This window comes from Lolium perenne, chromosome 5, assembly GCF_019359855.2.
Source record: "Lolium perenne isolate Kyuss_39 chromosome 5, Kyuss_2.0, whole genome shotgun sequence".
Classification (NCBI taxonomy): domain Eukaryota; kingdom Viridiplantae; phylum Streptophyta; class Magnoliopsida; order Poales; family Poaceae; genus Lolium; species Lolium perenne.
The window spans coordinates 180664949-180688335 of record NC_067248.2 but is presented as its reverse complement, the minus strand read 5'-3'; the positions used below and the strand labels follow the sequence as shown (position 1 = coordinate 180688335).

Sequence of the window (23387 nt, the reverse complement as noted above, 5' to 3'; positions counted from 1 at the left end):
AGTCAGTAGCTTAGCCCATCAACTGTTAGAATTTCACATAGCCATTCTGGAAAGACCTCCAAATCAGGGAATCTTCAGCTTCAGCAGCATACTAAGGTGGTGCCTGTTGACTTTAGGCGTAAAACAAAGCTTTTCGCGGTACGCAATCAAAATTGCAATCCACAAGTTTCAGCCTGTGGTCCATCAACTTACGCTAGTCGGGTAATGCATGGCCACAATCTCCAGAGTGATGCAGGTGCCGTAGTTGATGGCCTGAACATCGTTCCAATTGATAACATCTCGCTACTGTCAGATGCCGAATCTTCTATATCATCTGGGACATCCACTCCCAGTGAGATTTAAGAAGGCCAAACATAAACATTCTTGCTGAAACTGGACCAACAATGTAGCAGTTCAGCATCTTATATGATATGCTCATAACTAGTAACTTATCTTTTTGAGAAGAGATGAAAAGACATGCAAAATTAGAAATAACATCAACAAAACAATCATGCCGCATTGGTAGAATGTCCATGCAAAACTTTGACCATTATTACTACACTGATCCATATGCCACACAAAAATAGCAGGCAGATATACATGTCCTCAGAATCACTTTCGTAATAAAAAAGGGTTCATGACATTTGTTCAATAAAACAATAAAAACCAAACGGTCATATACTGCATCCACAGCAAAAACAAGGCATCCTGGGGCCGTCCATGCGGATTTCAAAAAAGCTACAGAGACTAGAAATTGAGCAACAAGATGACATCCAAAGTTTCATCATTAGGATGCCATACACAAGAAGCATTGCAGTAAAGGTAGATGGCAATACAAAGTTCAGAGAAATTAATCTGGGTCGGATGATGCACAGCCTTGTCCAATGGTGCACACTCAACAACTTAAATGACTTCAGAAGCAAATTTATACTGAAGATCCTTCATCAACAGGTGCCACCCAAACCAATTTACCACATAAAGGCGGCTGAAGTACTGAACAGTCCCTGGAGTAGTGAACTGACTTGGCAACACCCTGCGCAGCTTGCAGAGATATTTCACCACAATACTCAATGACCAAAGACTCTAACTTACGTTCACGTCCCAGTTCAGCCACTCCAACATCAGTCACCTGATGACACACCCGAAGCGTGAGATTTCTCAAGCATAGGGTGTGCGCAATGAAGAACATCCCAGCATCAGTTACCGCAGAACAAAATATAAGCTCAAGTGTCTCCAGATGTGGTGAGGATGAGAGGGCCTTCATCCCCTCGTCATCCAAGAAGTTGGCTGTGTTTAGCACGAGAACACGAATTGGGCAGGACTGAATAAGCGCCAGAAAACCCTTCTGTGTGAATCCTATTTCTGATGGCCAGTCAGAAGAACATCCTTCAAATTTGAGGTCAACGGTCTGAAGCATACGACAGTTTTGGGCTAGAGCGTAAAGGCAGTTATCAGTAAATGACGTCCTGGTTTCACAATAGCCGTCATCAATATAGTAGCGCTGAAGGTTGAGCAAAAGTGAGATGCTTTTAAGGTTGCTGCAGCTCCGGGATAATGCAATCATGTCATTGTCATTTAGGGCACGGACATACTGAAGGCAAAGGTTCTCCAATGCTTTACACTTACCTAGGACAACACGAAGTCCTATTTCTGGCCAAGTTTCAATATGCGCCAACCTTAAATCCTTCAAACTCTCGCAGCAGAAGTCATATATATCCATGCCGTGAGCATCGTACAAGGGGTCATAGACCTTATCACCTGGAAGACGATCAAATCTTCCTCTTTTCCTCTCAAACTCAAACTTCTGGAGCTTCATCCAACCTGAACCAAACTTTAGGAGGTCATGATGATTGATTCCTTCGCAATTCTTCACTACAAGCTCTTCCAACGACCCATCCATACCAAGGTATTCCAACCACTCTACGCTGCCGATTTTCTCGCAATCAATAAGGTGGAGAGCAGAAAGACTCGTGCAACCAACTGCAACTGAAAAAAGCCCAATTGATGTTATTTGTGGTGCAGAGATCAGCCGGAGAGACACCAATGTCTTGCAATAAGCTAAACAACCAAGCCCAGAGTCATCGATGTATGAGCAGAAGCTTAAGGTGAGGTCAATCAACGAGGAACATTGAGATGAAAACACAAAGAGGCCTTTGTTGTCCAACTGATTACCATGTCCAGGTATCCAACCAGAGTAATCGATTTCCACTTTCCGCAAATTTGGGAACCGGGCACATAATGATGTCAGTGCTTCTGTAGCAGTGCAAAGACCAGAACCAACACGGATAGCACCCCTTTGATTCCCCTCTGTCTTGTAGAGCTCCTTTGACACAAGGGAGAGAGAATTCAGATCACTTGTCCTAGTGATTTTCTTGATAATCTCTGTCATCAGAGCCTCTGGTAGGTCCTCCATCGAGCAAATTCAGCTGTACGAATCAGGTAGTATCAAGGTTTAGAAAACAACCGAAGAGCTGGACTAAAACTTATGATATCAGAATAAAACATGTGAACATGGATATCACGCTGGCAAGACATAATATGAAGAATATACTGATGAACTTGGTGCATTTACTGTATTCGTCAAGATTGCTAATAAGACACAATGAAGCTACAAGCCTCATCATTAACTGAAAATACTGCCATAAATAGCAGAGTCCGAATAACAGCCGAAGAGAATACAAAGAAAAGTTCAGTGATTGGCGCAAGCAACTCTACAAGTCAAGACTCATGTGCTGAATCTTGACCTACTTAATCATATGAAAACAAGAGCATGAAAATTAGCACTAGTAGCTCCCGGGCAAGAAAGTAGGGATTTAAACAGAAACAAATTAGAGATGATTTTTACTAGATAATGCTCAGCTTTGCTTTTTAGAACTTCAGGGGGGAGGATCCCCACATGTATATATTCCTGGAATTGGTGCTTACAAATTTGCATGGACCGAAACTAGGTGATCAGGCCACAGCAGATCTTGCCCCTATAATTCCTCAACCGCTGAGTACACAGGGTGTACTTCATCAATGGATACCACCCGATCTAGTATCTGTTCAACAAGAAATTAATACTACTGTTTGCTGCAACCATCGCAAAAAGCTTCATTTCCTACTCAGGAGAATGGCTTTACAACTAAAATGGATGATGCTACCAGTTTCCCTCTGGCAGGTCTCAATCAAGAAAGCGAATCGAAAGAAAAAAAACATGTACGTGCCGAATCGGGGAACCAACGAACAGGGGCAGGAGAACCAAGAAAAGGAGGTACCTTCAGCACGACAGGGAGATAAAAACAGCGGCGATATAGAATATAACGTAGGAGCTCCGCCCCCGCTCGACCTTGGAGATGTTGATCGATCAGACTGGTCCGCGGCGGAGGAGAGTGCTTCGTTTTAGCTTCGGATCGAGGAGAGTGTAAACCCTAGTCTCGCTCGCATCGCATTTCATCTTTTCCAACTACGATCTGTAGCGGTGCCTCACTCACCTGGGCCAGCCCAGGAACGTTGTGCTGCCTTCCTACAATCCTACCCCCGCAAGTCTGAAGCATTGGCCCAGCACTTGGCGCGACAAATTATCAGGTTTTTTTTTTTTATAAATCTCAGAAATATATTAATCTCGGTAATTTCATATAAGTAGGATTAAAATTTTCTGGTGCCGTAAAATATGTTCATGTTTACGAAAACAAGTGTTCATGTTTAGCAAAAGAAATTTTCATGCATTTTTTAAAAAAAGTTCTTGTATGCGAAAAATGCCATGTGTGCCCAAAAGATGTTCACATGTATCAAAATAAATGTTTGTGTTTCCTAATATTGCTTTCCTATAATTTCCATAATGTTCTTGTATGTAGAACAAAATGTTCACGTAGAATAAAAAATGTTCGAGTATATCAACAAAAATTACCATGTATTTAAATAAGATTTTTAAATAGTAAAGAAATGTATACTAGAGGAAAACAGAAATAGAAGAGGATAAAAGCAATAAAGAAAAATAAATAAATCAACCTGGAGTTATGGGGCCGCAAGCCATGTGGGAGAGTGCATAGCAGTGTAGTGTGTAGCTGAGCTCCTACTAGTATGACTTGCAATAAGCGATATATAGTTGAAGATTTTAAAAAAGAAGTTACGTATTTACCTGGGAAAATAAAAATAAAACAGGGAAACATCAAAGATGAAAAATAGTAGAGGAAAATAGAAATAGAAGACGGTAAAAACAATAAAAGAGAAAGAAATAGAAAAGGAACCTGGAGTTATGGGGCCGCAACCCGTGTGGCGGTGTGGGAGAGTGCATAGCTGTGTAGGCGACTTGCACGGAATCTCGTCAGATGGCGGAGAGCTCCTGCATTACCTTATAAGAAGAAAATAAATGATCTAGTTAATAAGAAATATATAGTGTTTTTGAGGGAAGAAATATATAGTGTTAGGAGAAGAAGATGTATATACGGATATTCACATATTCATGTGACCTAACTGAGAGTAGTGGCCCCGTGACTAACTTGACCAAAATAATTATAGAAAATGTTAATTCAGTTCTTAACCGTTGGGTTTGTTAGTAAGTCGCTGTTCATACTTGGCATTTCCAAACATTATGTCGTCATTTTCACAAAGGCGCAATTTTTGTGCTACTTTTTGTAAACCACAGCTTATATGCCAAAGTTTCAGCGAGTGCGTGATTAATGATTAAATAATTACATTCGCAAAAAAATGATTAAATAATTTGACAAGGTGGGTACATACACAAATGCCAGAAAACCAACTTCGCGCGCGCTACAAACACTTCGCGCGCTGCGCCGAAATACCCTCCACCAGAGCAACTATTTCGCAGCGCGGGTGGCCCGCTGAAAAAGCGCCCGCAACGAAAGCGCTAATTTACAGCGCTAGAAACACATTTTGATTTAACATAGTCCAAACAGAAGATCTAAAAAACATTAAAAATACATAGATAATAAAAAACATAGTCTACTCGTCGTCGGAGGTTGCCTCAGTCCAAACGTCGTCCCAGCGAGGGTCATTGTCGGCCCAAGTCGTGTTCGGGTTGTCAAGCTTGAACTCGGCGATGGCGCGACGGCGGCGCCTGAATGACCTACGTTGCGCCCTGAGGTCGGCGAAGAAGGCCTCCGTGTTGTCGACGTCGCTGGAAACTGTGCCCTCCACTGGCGCATCAGCTCCTCATCGCGCTCGGCGATGGCGATCTGACGCTGCGCCTAGCGGTGGCGGCGACGGTCCTCCTCGTTGACGAGGCACAGCGCGGGCGCTAGGAACTCCGCCTCCTCCAGCGACTCGATGTCCTGGAAGTTGAGGCCGCGCCGTGGACGCCGGAATCGCCACGCGGCCGCGTCGTAGGCGCGCGCCGCCAGCTCCGGCGTGTTGTAGGTGCTGAGGGTGAGGCGGAAGCCGCCGACCGAATCTCCGCGTAGAACGTCCCGTTCGGACACGCTCGGACGCCGCAGAAACCAGACGATCCGCGGCGGCGCGGCGGCATCCCGGCAACGAAGGAGCGGAGGCAACGGCGACGAAGGAGCGGCAGCGACGCGTGGCACGGGGAAGCGGCGGGGCGAGGCGAAGCGGTGGAACTTTCCGTGGCGGTTTGTTGCGCGCACGCGGCACTTTATAGCGCGCGCGAAGCGACACGACAAATTTGGCGCTCGGGATGCCGTGATAGCGTGCGGGAAAAGATTTCTTTTCCGCACCAATTTGGCGAGTCCGCTCGAGGCGCGCGGGAGGGTGCGCGCGCGGCAAAAAAAAAAAAAAAGGTTGAAACGCGATGGTGCGCCATTTCGCGCCTCTTTCGCGCCTCTTTTGGAGATGCTCTCACTCTATCTCTATCTACCGGTCACAACAGTGCGAGAGTGAAAAGGCAAAGAACAACGTTTCTTTCGAACTCTATGTAAGGCCTCCAGCTCTAAAATAAAATTTGGTCCACATCATATGTCGTTCTTGGCGTCTTTTTGACATTTCCGCGCTGATATGTGAGCCCGCCTTGTTCTATTCTTGCAGTTATGATTTTATAAGACTTGACACAAAAGTTATAATTTCAGAAAATGGTGGCTTATGTTTTTTTGGAACGGATGTAAAAGCTTTGCCTCGTTCTATTAAGAGGTGGCTCAAAATGTTCCTAATATAGTAATGTGAGTAGGGAGGAATGTTCCCCGCAAAGAAAATGTGAGTAGGGAGGAATGTTTTCCAACTCTAAGGGTGTGTTTGGTAGCCCGGGTCACCTGAGAATCGCTTTCCCATCTCAGCATTGCTCACCTCATACTAGCTGGGCTGAGATTTTGGTGTATGTTTGTTAGCTCGTATGCATTGAAACTGGGTGAATAGAGAGTGTGTTTGGAAAGACTTCTCGTCAGGGCACTGCCCACCTCCAACTTTTTACAAAATGAACCTTAACAAAAAAGAAAAAAAGCAATCGGGTCCTATCTGAGCTCCACGCCATGGATCTTCCCAAGCAATTCATCGTCCTGGAGAGTCAACGGCCGCACGTCGCGGCCTCACCTGGCCTGGTAGGCGTCGACCCTCAGCTGCAGAAGGTCCAAGGAAGCGAGCTCCCGTCGGGCGCCGAGGGAGAGGCAGCGAGGGAGCTCATCCGTGGCGGCGGCACAGCTCGGCGTCGGGAAGGCGAGCGTCGACGAGGCGGCGGCGGAGGCGAGCGTCGACGAGGCGGCGGCGTAGGCGAGCATCGACGAGCCGGCGGCGGAGCTGGTCCGCGGCTTGGCGGAGGCGCGATGAAGGAAAGGCGAGACGCGGCGAGGGAGAGGTGGAGCTCGTCTCGTGGCGGCGATGCGGGCCGACTTCGAGGCGCGTGCGTGGAGGCGTCACGCCGGCGGCGCGAGGCGCGTGCGTGGAGGCGTCACGGCGGCGGCGCGAGGAGGCGCGAGCGGGCGGCGGTGCGACGAGCCAGGGAGCGACGAGCCAGGGGCGGCGGCGCGACGAGCCAGGGAGCCAGGGAGCCAGAGAACGATGGGAGAAAATGGGGAGAGAAAGAACGTGGGGGTGAGGGTCTGGGGGGGGGGGGGTGGGGCGCGGCGAGTACAGTGTTTTGCGGGACGAGTTCGACCGGGATGACTAGAGAAGCTCGATTTGAGCTTCTCTCCTCAACCAGGCTGGCTCTGAGGCCTTTTTCGTATGGGTTGGGCAGTGCTGAGTTGCCCCGACCCGACCTAACAAACACAATCTTTGTCTAAAATCTGGGTTGGGAGGAGAATATCTGGGTTGGCCCGATCTACCAAACACGCCCTAAGCATTCGTTCAAAGAAAAAAAAAAACTTCCAGGCTTTGTCAGATTATACAAGTTAAAAATAGCAATATTTTTAACATTTATTTGCAATATATAAACAGTTAGGAGAGAAGAAGGCAACTGGTTACACTTTTGTTAACCAGGATGCGAGTGTTACCAGCAGGCTGATATGCCTTCCGTCACACAATCTGACACTTTTTTTACACACGGTGAGTCAGCGAGAGCATCACACCAAAAGAGAACGAAAACTTGGTAACTGCTACCTCCATCCTAAAGCTTAAGGGTTGTATTAATTTTGTATTTTACATATTTTTAAAAAATATGTCAAACCAAGTAAAATTTAATCAAAATAATCTATCAACAAATATAATATTTGTAGATACCATACGAAAATATATTTTATTATCTATTTAATTATATTAATTTTGTATTTTACATATTAATGATTTTTGGTAAAAGGTAAGTATAGTTTTTTTAAAAAAAAATAACATAAGCTTTAAGCTTTGGGATGGAGGTAATATTTTGTGGATAGAATCGAGAAACATCACAGGACTACTGCTGTAGATGCTCACCTAGCCATCCTGGAAGGCACTGCTGGAAGGACCTCTAAAACAGAGGATCTTCAGCTTCAGCAACATGCTAGACTTCAGTCAGAAAACATAGCGTTTCACACTACATACTCAAAATCCTCAAGTTTCAGCTTGTGCTCCAGTAACTTTCACTAGTCGGGCAACGCATTGTATCGAAGATGATGGCCTGAATATCCTTCCAACCGATAACACCTCACTAATCAGGTTTCAGCCTGTGCTCCAACAACTCCCGCTAGTCAGATAATGCATGCCCACAATCTCCCGAGAAGTGATGCAGATGTCGAAGATAATGGCCTGAATATCCTTCCAACTGATAACATCTCACTAATCAGGTTTAAGCCAGTGCTCCAGCAACTTTTGCTGGCAGGTAATGCATGTCCACAATCTCAAGTGATGCAGACGTTGTCACGTCGAATATGATGGCCTGAACATCCTTCAAACCTATAACATCTCGCTACTATATCATCTGGGACATCCACTCACAGTGACAGTTTTAAGAACACGAAACATGAACTCTTGCTGAAACTGAACCAGATGTAGCTGTAATTCAGCATACTATAAGATATGCTAGTAACTAGTAACTTATGTTTTGAGAAGCAATGAAAAGACATCATCAAATAGAATCAATATCAACAAAACTTTGACCATTATTACTACACTAACGCATATGCCACGCGAAAATAGCAAGGCAGATATACATGCCTTCATAATCACTTTCGTAATTAAGAAGGGTGCCTGACATTTGCATAAATGAATACAATAAAAAACAAACTGTAATATACTGCATCCACAACAAAAATTTGGAATCTTGGGGACGATCCATGCGGATTTCAAAATAGCTACAGATAGTAGAAAATGAGCAACTAGAATTACAGACGTAGATAGCACACATGTGATGACTAATATTTGTTTCATTAACCAGATGCCGTCCCAAGTTTCAACGCTAGACATTTAGACTGTCATACAGGACAATCATTGCAGTAAAGGTCAGAGAAGTGAACTTATACTCTGGTCAAATGATGCACAGCCTTGTCCAATGGTGAACAGTCAACAGCTTAATGACTTTACCAGCAAATTCATACTGAGAACTTGGGAGACCACTCCATCAGGCACCACCCAAAACTATTTTCCTCATAAGGGCGTTTGAATACTTGCTGGAGTAGTGTACTGACTTGGTAACATCCTGCGCAGCTTGCAGAGAGACCTCACCACAATACTCAATAACCAAAGATTCTAACTTATGTGCACGTCTCAGTTCAGTCACTCCAGCACCAGTCACTTTATGACATGCCCGAAGTGTGAGATTACTCAAGGATGGTGCGTGTGCAATGAAGCGCATCCCAGTATCAGTTACCGCATGACACAATATAAGTTCAAGTGTGTCCAGATATGGTGAGGATGAAAGTGCCTTCATACCCTCGTCATCAAAGAAGTTGGCATTGTTCAGCACAAGAACACGAATTGGGCAGGACTGAATGAGTGCCACAAAACCCTTCTGTGTAAATCCTATTTCTGTTGGATAGTCAGGAGAACATCCTGTAAATCTGAGGTCTACGATCTGAAGCATAGGACAGTTGAGCGCTAGAGCGTAAAGGCTTTTATCCGTAAATGACGTCCTGGTTTCACAGTAGCCATCTTCTTCACTATAGTAGCGCTGAAGTGAGAGCCAAAGTGAGATGCTTCCAAGGTTGCTGCATCTCTGGGATAATGCAATCATGTCATTGTCATTTAGGGCATGAACATACTCAAGGCAAAGCTTCTCCAATGATTTACACTTCCCTAAGAGAACACGAAGTCCTATTTCTGGAGAAGTTTTAATACGCGCCAACCTTAAATCCTTCAAACTCTCACAGCAGAAATCATATATATCCCTGCCGTGAGCATCGTAATAGGGGTCAAAGAACTCATAACCTGGATGAATATCATGTATTCCATTTATCCTCTGAAACTCAAACTTCTGGAGCTTCATCCATCCTGAACCAAACTTTAGGAGGTCATGATGATTGATTCCTTTGCAATTCTTCACTACAAGCTCTTCCAATGATCCATTCTTACCAAGGTATTCCAGCCACTCCACGCTGTCGATTTTCTCGCAATCAATAAGGCGGAGAGCTGATAGACTCGTGCAACCAACTGCAACCGAGATAAGCCCAGTTGAAGTTATTTGGGGTGTGGAGTTCAGACTGAGAGACGCCAATGTCTTGCAATAAGCTAAACAACCAAGCCCAGAGTCATCGATGTATGAGCAGAAGCTTAAGGTGAGGTCAACCAGCGAGGAACAGTTAGATGAAAACACAAAGAGGCCATTGTTGTCAAACTGATTTCCATGTCCAGGTATCCAGCCAGAGTAATCGATTTCAACTTTCAACAAATTTGGGAACCGGGCACACAATGATATCAGTGCTTCTGCAGCAGTGCAAAGACCAGAACCAACACGGATAGCACCCCTTTGATTCCCCTCAATCGTGTAGAGCTGCTTTGACACAAGGGAAAGAGAATTCAGATCACTTGTCCTGCTAATCTTCTTGACAATCTCTGTCACCAGAGCCTCCGGTAGATCCTCCATCAAGCAAATTCAGCTGTACCAATCAGGTAATATCAAGCTTCAGAAAACAACAGTAGAGCTGGACTAAAACTTTAGATAGCGGAACAAAGCATATGAAGATGAAGATCACACTGGCCAACTAATCACGAAGAATACTACACCCTCCAGTTCAAAATAATTTCCCAAAAATAGATTTATCTAGTCATGTTTTAGTGTGTAGATACATCATTTTTTAGGCAATTAATTTGAACCGGAGGGAGTAATGAACTTTTACCATTTACTATACCCGTTCAAAACTTGTGCATTCTTGATAAGAATGAAGATTAATTAAAGTAGCTAGTACCTTATCTGTCTCTAGTGTGCTAGTAAGAAACAATGAAGCTACAAACCACCTCATTAAATTAAACTACCTCCATAAGTAGAGCCTGAATAATGAAAAAAAAAAAGAAAATACAAATAAACAAAGTAGAACTGACGCAAGCAACTCCACAAGACAAGAGTCCCGTTCTGAATCTGAACCTACACTTATTTGGAGGCACCTAATTGACCACATGAAAACCAGAGCATGTAAATTAGTACTTGTAGCTCCCGGGCAAGAAAGGGATTTAAACATAAACGAATTAGAGATGATTCTCTACTACATAACTCCGATTTGTTTTTCAGAATTTCACCAGGGGGAGGATCCCGACGTATATATTACTACTCAAATTGGTGCTTACAAATTCACAAGAAACGAAATTAGGTGAGCACGCCACACGCCCACACCAGAGCGTGTACCTTAAATCGGGTTTCCTCAACTAGAAATGATACTTGATGCAACCCTAGATTGCAGAAAACATACTTTCTACCTAGGAGAATGGCTCAACAAAATTAACTTTATAATGGATGATGCTACCGGAAGAAAGCGAATCGGAAAAAAGAAGAACGTGTACATGTCGAATCGCGGAATCAACGAACACGGCCGGAGCACCGAGAAAAGGAGGTACCTTCAGGCTTCAGCACGACCCGGCGGCGATAGAGGATAGACCGGAGCTCCGGCCCCGCTGAACCTTGGAGATGTCGATCTATCAGCCTAGTCCGCGGCGGAGGAGATTCGGAGGAGCGTGCTAAACCCTAGTCTCGCTCGCATCGCCTTTACTCATTTTCCAGCGGAAGAGGAAGAAGATGGGTTTGCCGTATATACCGCCTATTGCGAGCTGTAGCGGCGCCTCGCTCAATGGGCTGACTTTCTACAACCTCAAGTCTGAAGCATTGGCCGAGCACTTGGTGACCCATTAGCATGTACGAACTGTTTTTCTGTCTTTATAAATCTCCAACATATATTTCTGTTGTAAATTTATATAACCATTTGAGTGTAAATAAAAAATTTCGGTGACTATCAACAATTATAATATTATATAAATTTAATTTGAAATATATCTAATGATGTATCTAATAAGGTTGATTTGACTGTGTAGAGGCTGATAATTTTTTCTTAATGTTTGGGCAAACTTTAAATGTCTTGACTTTTGACGAAATTTGTATGCCATCTTCTTTTACAGAACAAAGGGAGTTGAGAAGGCACATTTTCATTTTTTTTTTCTGAAAAAGGAGGCCAGGCATATTGTGACCTAGTCATTCCTTTTTTTTTTTTTTTTGCGGGAGACAGACGATAATATCAAACATCCGAACATACAGAAAGATCCAGAAACAAAGCAAAATTACACATCAGTCCTGCTGGACCTCGACGGCGCCGACGAAACAGAGGCCGTCGATGGCGCGCGCCGCGTCGCTCCGCACATAGCCTTGGACAGGAGCGGCCAGCGGCCGGGAAGTCGTCGAGCGCCGGATCCGGAGATCCTACCACCTGGAACGCCGTCGTCGTCGCGGATGTCTTCAACACCATCGTCGTCTTCAAGATCACCAACCGGATCCACCGTCTGGCCAGATCCGGGCGGGGCTTGACGAGCTCGGCCGATGTACCCATCAGCGAGCTCGAGGAAGTCGACCGCTAGGCGCCGTAGCTCCGAGGAGCGCCGCCGCCGGAGGAGAAGCGAATCGACACCAAACATCGCATCACCGGCACCTCCACCTCCATGGCGCCGCCGGGCGAGACCCTACCGAACCCTACACTATGTACAGGCCGGGATCCGTGGATTCCCCAACCTCCCGCCGCCGCAGCGGCCGTCGGAGGCAGAGGGATCCACGAATCGCCGGCCGGCGAGGTGGGCTGACGGGGAGTTTTACAAATCGCCTCTCTCGCTCACTGTAGACGGGAGAGAGGAGCGGTCCAAGTCGTTTTCTTCCAATGTTTTCGAGATTTTGACCTAGTCATTCCTTACAGAAGAACCTTAGCCATGGATTTGGTGGTTAGCCTGTTCGTAGTTGACCTACTATAACATATCTACATTCTTGATCTTCGTTTTCACAAAACCATAGCTTTTCTGTCAGTTTTCATAAAACCAATACTTCTATCATTCCATACCAAAATCCAGTTAGCGTGTGATTAAATAAATTCTGACACGATGGGTACATATAAAATAGGTGCCACACAGGCGGTGCGAGGTCTATCTACCTGTCCACTGTGTGATAGTGAAGAGGGAAAGAAAATGCTCTAAGACTCTATGTCGCGTCCAGCTATAAAATGTCGCAGTTCAAGATCTATCTATGTCAGATGGCGTTCTTGGCGACTCTTTGACATGTCGGACAGTAGATGTTGAACCGTTAGAAGATCACCTTGCCATTCAGGAAGGACGTCCAAACATGTTAATGTTCAGTTTCCGCAGCATACTAAATGAAGTGCCTGTTGAGTGATGACTTCGGGGAGAAAACGCATCAACAACTTCCACTCATCGGAAGTTGCATGGCGACAATCTCCGGAGAAGTGATGTAGATGTCGTAGATGATGGCCTGATCATCCTTCCAACTGGTAACATTTCGCAACTGTTGATAAATCTGCTATAGCATCTAGGAGGCATGGTTTCGGCCTCAGCTTTGGACACTATCCACTTGCAGTGGCAGTTTTAAGAATATGAAACATGAATATTCTTGCTGAAACTGATCTGTTCTTCATTCTAGAGGAAATTAATCAAACAAGGTAACTAGGAGCCTTGCCAAGGTCCACCGAGCCATCCCTTTCTTGTCAGTTCTACTGACAAAATAAGATACAAAACAATTTAACAATGCTGCATTATATGCCTTGTCACAACGACATGATGTGACTAGCTGTAGTTAACAAAACAGCTATGCGATATGCCTTCACTGGTCGTTCAGGTTTAAGTAATCAATATCATGCCGCCGTTGTGTAGCTCAATGCAAATTACCAGGCAGACATGTCTCCAAAATCACTTCCACGAGGAAAAAAAAAGATCCATGACATCTGCTTAAGTAATACACACAAAACCAAACGGTCACGAACTGCATCCACAGAAAAAAAAAACAGGGAATCCTGGAGCTGAGCATGCAGATTTCAAAACGGTTACAGAGTAGAAATTAAACAAGAATTGTACAAGTAGATAGTACACAGGTGGTGGCTAATATTAAAGTTTCATTGACCAGATGCCGTCCAAAGTTTCATCATTAGAGTGTTATAAAGGAGACTCCTTGTAGTAAAGGTAGACGGCAATAGAAAGTTCAGAGAAGTGAATTTATACTCTGGTCAAATGATGCACAGCCTTGCCCAATGGTGCACACTCAACAACTAAATGACTTCGCCAACAAATTTTATACTGAAAATTTCCTTCCTAAGGGCGACCGAAACCTAATTTCTTCATTGTGGCTGTTGAACAGTCCTTAGCATACTGAACTGACTTGGCAACACCCTGCACAGCTTGCAGAGAGATCTCGCCACAATACTCAATGACCAAAGACTCTAACTTATGTGCACGTCCCAGTTCAGCCACTCCAACATCAGTCACCTTATGACACAACCGAAGTGTGAGATTACTCAAACATGGGATGTGCGCAATGAAGCGCATCCCAGCATCATTTAACCCATGACACAATATAAGCTCGACTGTCTCCAGATATGGTGAGGATGAGAGGACCTTCATCCCATTCTCATCAAAGAAGTTGGCATTATTTAGCACGAGAACACGAATCGGGCAGGACTGAATGAGCGCCAGAAAACCCTCTTGTGTGAATCCTATTTCTGACGGCCAGCCCCGATCACATCCTGTAAATTTGAGGTCTACAATCTGAAGCATACGGCAGTTTAGGGCTAGAGCGTAAAGGCTGTTATCAGTAAATGACGCCCTGGTTTCACAATACATGACATCACTACAGTAGCGCTGGAGGTTGAGCCCAAGTGAGATGCTTTTGAGGTTGCTGCAGCTCCGGGATAATGCAATGATGTCGTTGTCATTTAGGGCAATAACATACTCAAGCCAAAGGTTCTCCAATGCCTTACACTTCCCTAGGACAGCACGAAGTCCTATTTCTGGCCAAGTTTTGATATGTGCCAACCTTAAATCCTGCAAACTCTCACAGCAGAAATCATATATGTCCGTGCTGTGAGCATTGTACAAGGAGTCATATATCTTATTGGATGGAAAAAGATGATATTTTCCTCTTTTCCTCTCAAACACAAACTTTTTGAGCCTCATCCACCCTGAACCAAGCTTTAGGAGGTCATGATGATTGATTCCTTTGCAATTCTTCACTACAAGCTCTTCCAATGATCCACCCCTACCAAGGTACTCCAGCCACTCCACGCTGTCGATTTTCTCGCAGTCAATAAGGTGGAGAGCTGATAGACTAGTGCAACCAACTGCAACCAAGCAAAGCCCAGTTGAAGTTATTTGGGGTGTGGAGTTCAGCCTGAGAGATGTCAATGTCTTGCAATAAGCTAAACAACCAAGCCCAGAGTCATCAATGTATGAGCAGAAGCTTAAGGTGAGGTCAATCAGCGAGGAACAGTTAGATGAAAGCACAGAGAGGCCTTTGTTATCCAACTGATTTCCATGTCCAAGTACCCAGCCAGGGTAATCGATTTCCAGGGCAGACCCAGTGCTAGAAGCTCCCACACTAGGTGGGGTCTTGGGAAGGATTATAGAGGCAAGCCTTACCCCAGCAAAGTGCAATGCAGAGAGGCTGCGTCGAACCCAGGACCTCTTGGCACAAGTGCAAAGACTGGAACCACTGCGCCAGGCCTGTCCTTCAGAGTAATCGATTTCCACTTTCTCCAAATTTGGGAACCGGGCGCACAATGATGTCAGTGTTTCTGTATCAGTGCAAAGACCAGAACCAACATGGATAGCACCCCTTTGATTCCCCTCTATCGTGTAGAGCCGCTTTGACACAAGGGAAAGAGAATTCAGATCACTTGTCCTGGTGATCCTCTTGAGAATCTCCATCACCAGAGCCTCCGGTAGGTCCTCCATCGAGCAAATTCAGCTGTACCAATTAGGTAACATCAAGGTTCAGAAAACAATCGAAGAGCTGGACTAGAAGTTATGATATCAGAATAAAGCATGTGAAGATGGAGATCACACTGGCAACACACATTACGAAGCATATAGTGATGGACTTTGAGCATTTACTGTATCCGTCCAAAACTTGTTTGTTCTTCAAAAGAAAGGAGATTTATTGAAGTGGCTAGCACCTTATCCGTCTCTAGGTTGCTAGTAAGAAAAAATGACGCTGCAAGCCACATCATTAAATTAAACTACCGCCATAACTAGCAGAGCCTGAATAGCGAACGAACGAAGAGAATACAAAGAAACAAACTACAACTGGCGCAAGCAACTTCGCAGGACAAGACCCACGTGATGAATCTAAACCTGCTTATTTGGAGGCACCTAATCGATCAGATGAGAACAGAGCATGTAAATTAGTACTTGTAGCTCCCTGGAAGAAAGTAGGGATGATTTTCTACTAGATATAACTCCAATTTTGTTGAGAACTTCTCATGATATTATTACTCACATTGGTGAGTACAAATTCGAAAGGAACGAAGTTAGGAGATCAGGCCACACTAGAGCGTGTCCCCTTAAATCGTATGGAGTGCGGTCGTCAATAGATAGCGCCCATCTAATATCTGTTCAACCAGAAATACTGTTTGCTGCAACCCTAGGCTAGATCCCCAATGCAGAAGGCTCAATTTCTATCTAGGAGAACTTCTTTACAACATTCTTAACTCAAAAATGGATGATACTGAAGGTTTCCCCAATCAAGAAAGCGAATCGAAAAAAAAAATGTCATATCGAATGGGGGAATCAACGAACACGGGCTGGAGAACCAAGAAAGGGAGGTACCTTCAGCACAACGAGGCGGCGATGAAGAAACAAGAAGAGACCGCGACCTTGGAGGCGACCTTGGAGCCTAGTCCGCAGTGGAGGAGAGTGTAAACCTAGGGTGTGTTTGGCAGCCCGGGTGGACTCAGATTTTCTCACCCCATCCCACTTTTTCTCAGTTTTTGCTGTTTGTTAGGTCGGGTCGGTCCGACTGGGCACTGCCCACCTCGCCCGGAAAAGAGCTCTCAGCCCTGCCCGGTAGAGAAGCTCAAATCGAGCTTCGCACCTGGGCAGGGCTGACATCGCCCGGAAAACTCCCCCCGCGCGCCTCGCTCCGGACCGAGACCAACAAGGGTCGCACGCCCGACCCCTCATTCCCCCCACGAACGCTCTCCATCGACCAGACGCCCGCCTGCGCGCCTCCGCAACCGCCCGACGCCCGCCTCCGCAACGCCCGACGCCGCTGTGCGCTCCTCGCGCCCGCTTCGTACGACGCGCGGCGCCGTCTCCCCGACGCCGCGCGCCGCCTCCCGATGTCGTCGTCTCCGACGCTGCGCGCCGCACTCCATCGACGAGCTCGGGCCATGAGACGAGACGAGCTCCGCCATGGCCACGTACCACCTCCGCCACGACCACGGCCGGCGCCGCCACGGGCACGGGCCAGCGCCGCCAGGGGCACAGGCCAGCGCCGCCAGGGGCACGGGCAAGCGCCGCCACAGCCGGCAGGGACCCGATTGCTTCTGTCTTTTTATGTACAGGGACTCGATTGCTTTTTCGTTTTTTATTTTAGGGGCCTTTGTGTAAAACTAGTACCTCAGCAGTTGAAGATATGGCTAAGCACCAAACAGGTTCTTGGCCCAGCACGGTTGAACCCACCCGACCCACCAAACACATAGCAAAATCTGAGCCCAACTTGTATAGGGTGAGAATGTCTCAGCTGAGAAAGACAATCCCAAGTGAACCGACCTACCAAACACACCCCTGGCAATTCCTATACACCGACCAGGTCGGTGGTTACCCCGCGCCGCACACCCCCGCGCGCGGGGTATGGGCCGGCCTGGTCGGCCCATTTCACGTTTATTTTCTGTTCTCTGTTCTCTGTTTTCTGTTTCTTTTCTATTTCTATTTTTTTCTGTTTCTTTTTTTTGTTTTTGTTTCTTTTCTGTTTATTTTATTTAAAAAAAATTAAAAAGTTTGAATCTTAATTTTGTTCAAATTTAAAAAATGTTCAAATCTGGAAATCGTTCAAATTCGAAAATTGTTCAAATTCGAAAATTGTGCAAATTCGAAAATCGTTCAATTTTTGAAATTTTTTCAAATTCAAAAATCGTTCAATTTTCAAAATTTGTTCAAATTCGAAAATCGTTCGATTTCAAAATTTGTTCAAATTCGAAAAATCGTTCAATTTTCGAAATTTGTTCAAATTCAAAAATCGTTCAATTTCAAAATTTGTTCGAATTTGAAAAATCGTTCAATTTTTGAAATTTGTTCAAATTCGAAAATCGTTCAATTCGAATTTTGTTCAAATTTGAAACTGTTCAGATTTAAAACAGAGAAAAAATGAGAAAAGAAAAAAAGAAAAACAAACTTGGGCCGGCCCGTCCGCACCGAATCCACAGCAAACAGTATCAGCAAATCGTGGGCCGGCCCAACAAAGATCTGGGGGTGGTCGGTGGCTGCTATACACCGACCAGGTCGGTGTAAAGCAGCTCCCCACACCCCTAGTCTCGCTCGCATCTCCATTCGTCGTCTCCTCTCCAGCGGCCACACTTACATGGGCCGGCCCAGGAACGTTGTGCTGGCTTCCAACACCCGCAAGTCTGCAGCCCATTAACATGTACAGATTATATAATCTAAAAAAACGTGTACAACTTAGTACTCCTAAATTTCCGATACTTAGGATCAGAGGCTGTACATATTATTTTTTTAAATAACTTTTTTATAATACAAGTAAAATTTTCAGGTTTTGTAAAATCATTCATGTGCACCGAAATAAACGTTCATGTATTTTAAAAAGGGTTCATGCATTTTTCTTAAATGATATTGTATGTTAAAGGAAATGTTCATGTGTGCAAAAAAATCACAGGTATTAAAATAAATTTTCGTTCCTTTTATAAGTTTTCATGTAATTTTTTAGTTTCTTGTATGTAAAATGAATGTTGTAAGAAGTAATGTTCACATGCCAACATAAAAGTTCATGTGCATCAATAAAATTACAAGGATGTTCACTACAGATGGAGCAGCCAAATAAATTTTCTTACGAATATGTTTATATATCTTACAAAGATGTTCATGTTTTGGAAAACGGAAATACTTTTATACTTAAAAATGTTAACATGTTGGAAGAGACATGTATCTCATAAAAATAGTCATGAATTTCCCTAGTAACAAAAAAAATAAGCAGGGAAATAGAAAATATGGAAAACAAAAGGAAATAGAAACAGAAAAATGGAAGCTTGTCTTTGTCGATTTCATGACTTCTGCGAAATATTGAACAATAGACGAAACACTGCTTTAGATCGGGTGGCATTTGGTTTGTTTATTTTTTTTGAATGGTAGGGGTGGCATTTGTTAATTGGTAAGCCTGAAATACGGCAAGATTGTCTGTTTCTTATCGAACTAGCAATGCTTCATCATTCCTCTTGAACCACAATATGCTCCCCAGAGCCTTGGCTAAACGACACACCACGGCATTTCGATTAATTGAAATGTGTTGTCAGCACAAGAAATGCATAAACCATATGGATTATTCTTGAGGGATAAACCATATCGATTCTAGAACAGAATTTTGAATATTAGACATATGTTGCATGTAGACACAATTCACTACAGATGGAGCAGCCAAATAACTCATAAGGTGTTGCTTCCTTTTCTGTTTCAACTCTTAGGATTTTCGTGTGTTTTATACCAAACACATATTGCCGCTGATGCTATTCCATATATTTCCAATCAATTTTTTGATTTCGTACCACATAGCATATACTACTCTAGTACTCTTGTTGAAGCTTATAGGTTTTTTAACTCTAGCCCATAGAGGAATTGCATCTACTGACGAAAAATATGTACTCCTATTGAAAATTGACAATGCTGCATTAACTTTGTCATCTTGGAACTAGAAAGGCATGCATGCCAACTATAAAAGCCCCAATTTTGTTGCTGAGAAGGAATGCAAAGACACCTTCAAATTATATAATCAACATCAGCAAAAGAAGCAAGTTGCTTTTGTTGCATATACGTAACAACTTCACAAAGACCATTGATACACTGGTACCAGCAGGCGGATACATTCTCTGAAACATCTTTTCTACAATAATGTTTTCACAGTATTTTCTCAAATGTGACAATAAAAATATTTAGAGCTGAAGAGGAAGCTTCTAGGACCGATTTATGCAGATTTCAGAATGGGTATCTAAAAGAGTAGAGACATTATCACATTAAGCAACAAGATTTATGACACGAGTAGCTAAAAATACAGCTACACAAGTTGCTAGTATTGAGGTCTCGTTCATCAGCAGATGCCATCCATAGTTCACCATTACTCTCTCATAAGCAGGTGAATCATAGCAGGTATGGTACAAGGTAAAAGAAATTGCACACAAGCAGTAAACAATAGGATGGAAAAGACGAGTAAATTGCAGTAACACATAACTTCATCGACATGACTTTTCCAGAACCACAATTTCAGGGATTTATAACATGAAAGCACAACTTCAGGAATAAAGAGTAACACGGAACCCAAATTTCCAAATTAGAGGAGTTTGACAGCAGATCTCACAGACATGGCCATGTGATGCCAGTGATGTGGTGGAGTCTCAATTTACTCAAAAGAAAAATCGCGTAACGACAACCGGTAAACCTGGGTGCAGAAATGCAGTTTTCTCCATGATGCGGGGTCAACAACTTAATGAATTCAGCCGAAGCTTTTAACTAAATGTTCTAGAGGCCATTTCATCAATAGTACATTTTTTTTGTGGAAGGCATGGCTTGGAGCAGCAGTAGAATAGTGAACTGATCTGGCAGCTCCCTGCACTGCTTGCTCAGAGACCCGATGACAACCTTCGATAGTTAGAGACTCCAACGTACGTCCATGTACCAGCCCAGCGACTCCGACATCAGTCACACTTTCACACCACCGGAGCGTGAGATTACTCAAGCATGGGATATGTATGACAGAGCGCATCCCAATATCAGTTATCAGCTCACAAAACATAAGCTCAAGTGTCTCCAGGAATGGTGCAGACCAGAGGACCTTCATCCCCTCATCATCAAGGAAGTGGGCGCCATTTAGCATGAGAACGCGAACTGGGCAGGACTGAATGAGCACCAAAAGACCCTTATGTGTGAATCCTGTTTCTGATGGATATTCAGGAGCACAACATACAAATGTGAGTTCAACAGTCTCAAGCATAGGACAGTTGCGGGCTAGAGCCTTAAGGCTGTCATCAGTAAATGATGTCCTGTAATCACCATCATAGAAGTGAGGTCTGAGCCAAAGTGAGATGCTTTTAAGGTTGTTGCAGCTCTGGGATAATGCAATCATGTCATTGTCATTTAGAGCATGAACATACTGCAAGCAAATCTTCTCCAATGCTTTGCACTTCCCAAGGACAAAACGAAGTCCTATCTCTGGCCAAGTTTGAAAACGTGCCAACCTCAAATCCTTCAGGTTCTCACAACAGAAATCATATTTATTCAGGTTTTGAGCATTGTATGAGGAATCATAATCCACAGCTCCACGGGCCCAAAATTCTCCCTCCATCTCAAATTCAAACTTTTGGAGCTTCAACCACCCTGGACCGAACTTTAGGAGGTCATACTGGCTGATTCCCTTGCAGTTTTTTACTACAAATTCTTCCAATGATCCTTCCAAACCAAGGACCTCCAACCACTTTATGTTGTCTATCTTGTCACACTCAATAAGGTGGAGAGTAGATAGACTCCTGCAACCAACCACCACCGAGAGAAGCCCACTTGAAGTTATTTTTGGTGCATAGTTCAGCCTGAGGGCCGTCAAATGCTTCCAATAAGCTAGACAACCAAGAGCAGAGTCATTGATGTATGAGCAAAAGCTTAAGGTGATATCGGTGAGCAACGGGCAGCGAGATGAAAACACAAGGATGCCTTGGTTGTCCAACTGATTCCCATGGCTAGGTATCCAATCGGAGTAGTCAATTTCCACTTTCTGTAGATTTGGGAAACGGGAGCAGATTGATGTCAAGGCTTCTGATGTCAATGCTTCTGTAGCAGGGCAAAGGCCACCGCCAATGTGGATAGCACCCCTTTGAACCGTGTCGATTGAGTAGAGCTGCTTCGACACAAGGGAAATAGAATTCAGATCACTTGTCTTGGTAACCCTCTTAATGATCTCTGCCAGCATGGCCTCAGGGAGATCCACCATCGAGCAATGCATCTGCATGAATTTAGTAAACTCAAGGTTCAGAAGATAGCTGTACAGCTAGACTAAAATCGATGAGATCATAATGAAGTAGACGAAGATAGAGATCACTAGCGATATTCAGCAAGTATACAATATAAAGTGTGAACCAATTCTGTATCCATCTAAAAAGCTCGTGTGTGCTTCATCAGACTTTTTTTTTTTTTTTTGCGGGAAATCAAACCAACATTAATAAACAAGTGTAGCACCATAGACTGAGAAGTACACAGCAAGGAAACTAAAAGTTATGTCATGAAGCTAAGCTACCCACCATAACTTGTTGGAGTTGCCTGAATAATGAATGGAAGAAGGGATCCACAAACAAATAAACTAGAATTAACCCAATCAGATCTGCAAAAGAACATCCTCGTGCTGAATTTACATCTTAGAGGAACCTCACTGATCAAATACAAAAAGAAAACCACGTAATGTTGCTTCCTGAGTACTATGAAAAATTAAAAGGGGGGCTTTATAAACAAAGAAATAATTAAAAAATTTACGAGACGGCGCTGTTCTGGGATCTATTGAATTGACCTGGAGCCTGTATTATAATCTTGTAACCCCAAAAATGCAGGTAATTTGCTCCCGAGGGGGGAGCAGAGTACTGGGCTGAACGAATTTAAGCAACCCCAAAAATGCAGGTAATGTGCTCCCGAGGGGGGAGCAGAGTACTGGGCTGAACGAATTTAAGCAGGGCGTATGCCATCTATAAAAGAACGCGGAGGAGAACTGAACGAATTTAACGAATCAAGAACAAAATCCATATGCGTGCCGAATCTACGAACCAACCAACAGGGACAGCCAGCCGGAAAGCGGGCTTGGGTGCCGGAACCAAGGGAAAGGCAGTACCTTGAGGCTTCAGCACGCCCGGGAGATGAAAACGGGGCAGGAACGCCAGAGATCGTGGGTCGGCGGCGGGAGAAGCCTCCGCTTCCAATCGATTGTGAAGGCGTCGCTCGATCAACCAAGTCCCGTGCTAAAACCCTAGTCTTGCTCGCATCGCCTACTCTCTCCCTCTGTCTGAGCCTCTCTCTTAAGGGTGTCAGGTGCGATCCCACTTTTGTCCCACTTGTAATATAATTTGATTTTTTTTAGTACAAATTTTGACATCAAAATTTGAACTACATAGTACAAAATGACATCCCATGAGGATCCCACCTTGACACGCTACTCTCTCTGAGAGGAAGAAGAAGATGATGGGGGCTGCTGTACACCGACCTGGTCGGCATGTACGGGGGCACCGCACACCCCAGCGACCAGGTCGGTGGGTTGGGCCGCGGCCCATTAAGAGTAGGTATGTTTTTTCTTCTTTTTTTACTGTTTCTTTTCTGTTAATAATTTTTTTTTCAATATCCAACTTTCAAAAATATATTTTCGGAGAACAAAATTTCAAAATCTGTTCAGA

At 44.3% G+C, this 23387-nt stretch overlaps 4 protein-coding genes across 6 annotated transcripts; all 4 read right to left on the bottom strand.

The window, feature by feature from the left end:
* Window positions 1-580: 580 nt before the first annotated feature.
* On the bottom strand, window positions 581-3396 carry LOC127301130 (F-box/LRR-repeat protein 14-like). Of its 2 annotated transcripts, XM_071820199.1 has the most exons (3): window positions 3237-3396; window positions 2905-3020; window positions 581-2405 (listed from the first exon to the last, which is right to left on the bottom strand). In XM_071820199.1, exon 3 carries the CDS (start codon window positions 2390-2392, stop codon window positions 905-907), a length of 1488 nt encoding a protein of 495 aa, XP_071676300.1. In that variant the 5' UTR covers window positions 2393-2405; window positions 2905-3020; window positions 3237-3396; the 3' UTR covers window positions 581-904. The 2 variants fall into 2 exon arrangements, with proteins under 2 accessions (XP_071676300.1, XP_051187313.2); XM_051331353.2 differs by lacking the exon at window positions 2905-3020.
* A 5131-nt stretch (window positions 3397-8527) lies between these two features.
* On the bottom strand, window positions 8528-11502 carry LOC127301124 (F-box/LRR-repeat protein 14). The gene is made up of 2 exons (XM_051331340.2): window positions 11323-11502; window positions 8528-10370 (listed from the first exon to the last, which is right to left on the bottom strand). Exon 2 carries the CDS (start codon window positions 10355-10357, stop codon window positions 8897-8899), a length of 1461 nt encoding a protein of 486 aa, XP_051187300.1. The 5' UTR covers window positions 10358-10370; window positions 11323-11502; the 3' UTR covers window positions 8528-8896.
* Window positions 11503-13746: 2244 nt separating this feature from the next.
* On the bottom strand, window positions 13747-16682 carry LOC139830092 (F-box/LRR-repeat protein 14-like). The gene is made up of 2 exons (XM_071820198.1): window positions 16570-16682; window positions 13747-15709 (listed from the first exon to the last, which is right to left on the bottom strand). Exon 2 carries the CDS (start codon window positions 15694-15696, stop codon window positions 14059-14061), a length of 1638 nt encoding a protein of 545 aa, XP_071676299.1. The 5' UTR covers window positions 15697-15709; window positions 16570-16682; the 3' UTR covers window positions 13747-14058.
* Window positions 16683-20272: 3590 nt separating this feature from the next.
* LOC127301121 (F-box/LRR-repeat protein 14) lies at window positions 20273-22383 on the bottom strand. Of its 2 annotated transcripts, XM_051331337.2 has the most exons (2): window positions 22254-22383; window positions 20273-21958 (listed from the first exon to the last, which is right to left on the bottom strand). In XM_051331337.2, exons 1-2 carry the CDS (start codon window positions 22254-22256, stop codon window positions 20459-20461), a joined length of 1503 nt encoding a protein of 500 aa, XP_051187297.1. In that variant the 5' UTR covers window positions 22257-22383; the 3' UTR covers window positions 20273-20458. The 2 variants fall into 2 exon arrangements, with proteins under 2 accessions (XP_051187297.1, XP_051187296.1); XM_051331336.1 differs by lacking the exon at window positions 22254-22383 and having other exon boundaries at window positions 20273-22071.
* Window positions 22384-23387: the final 1004 nt, after the last annotated feature.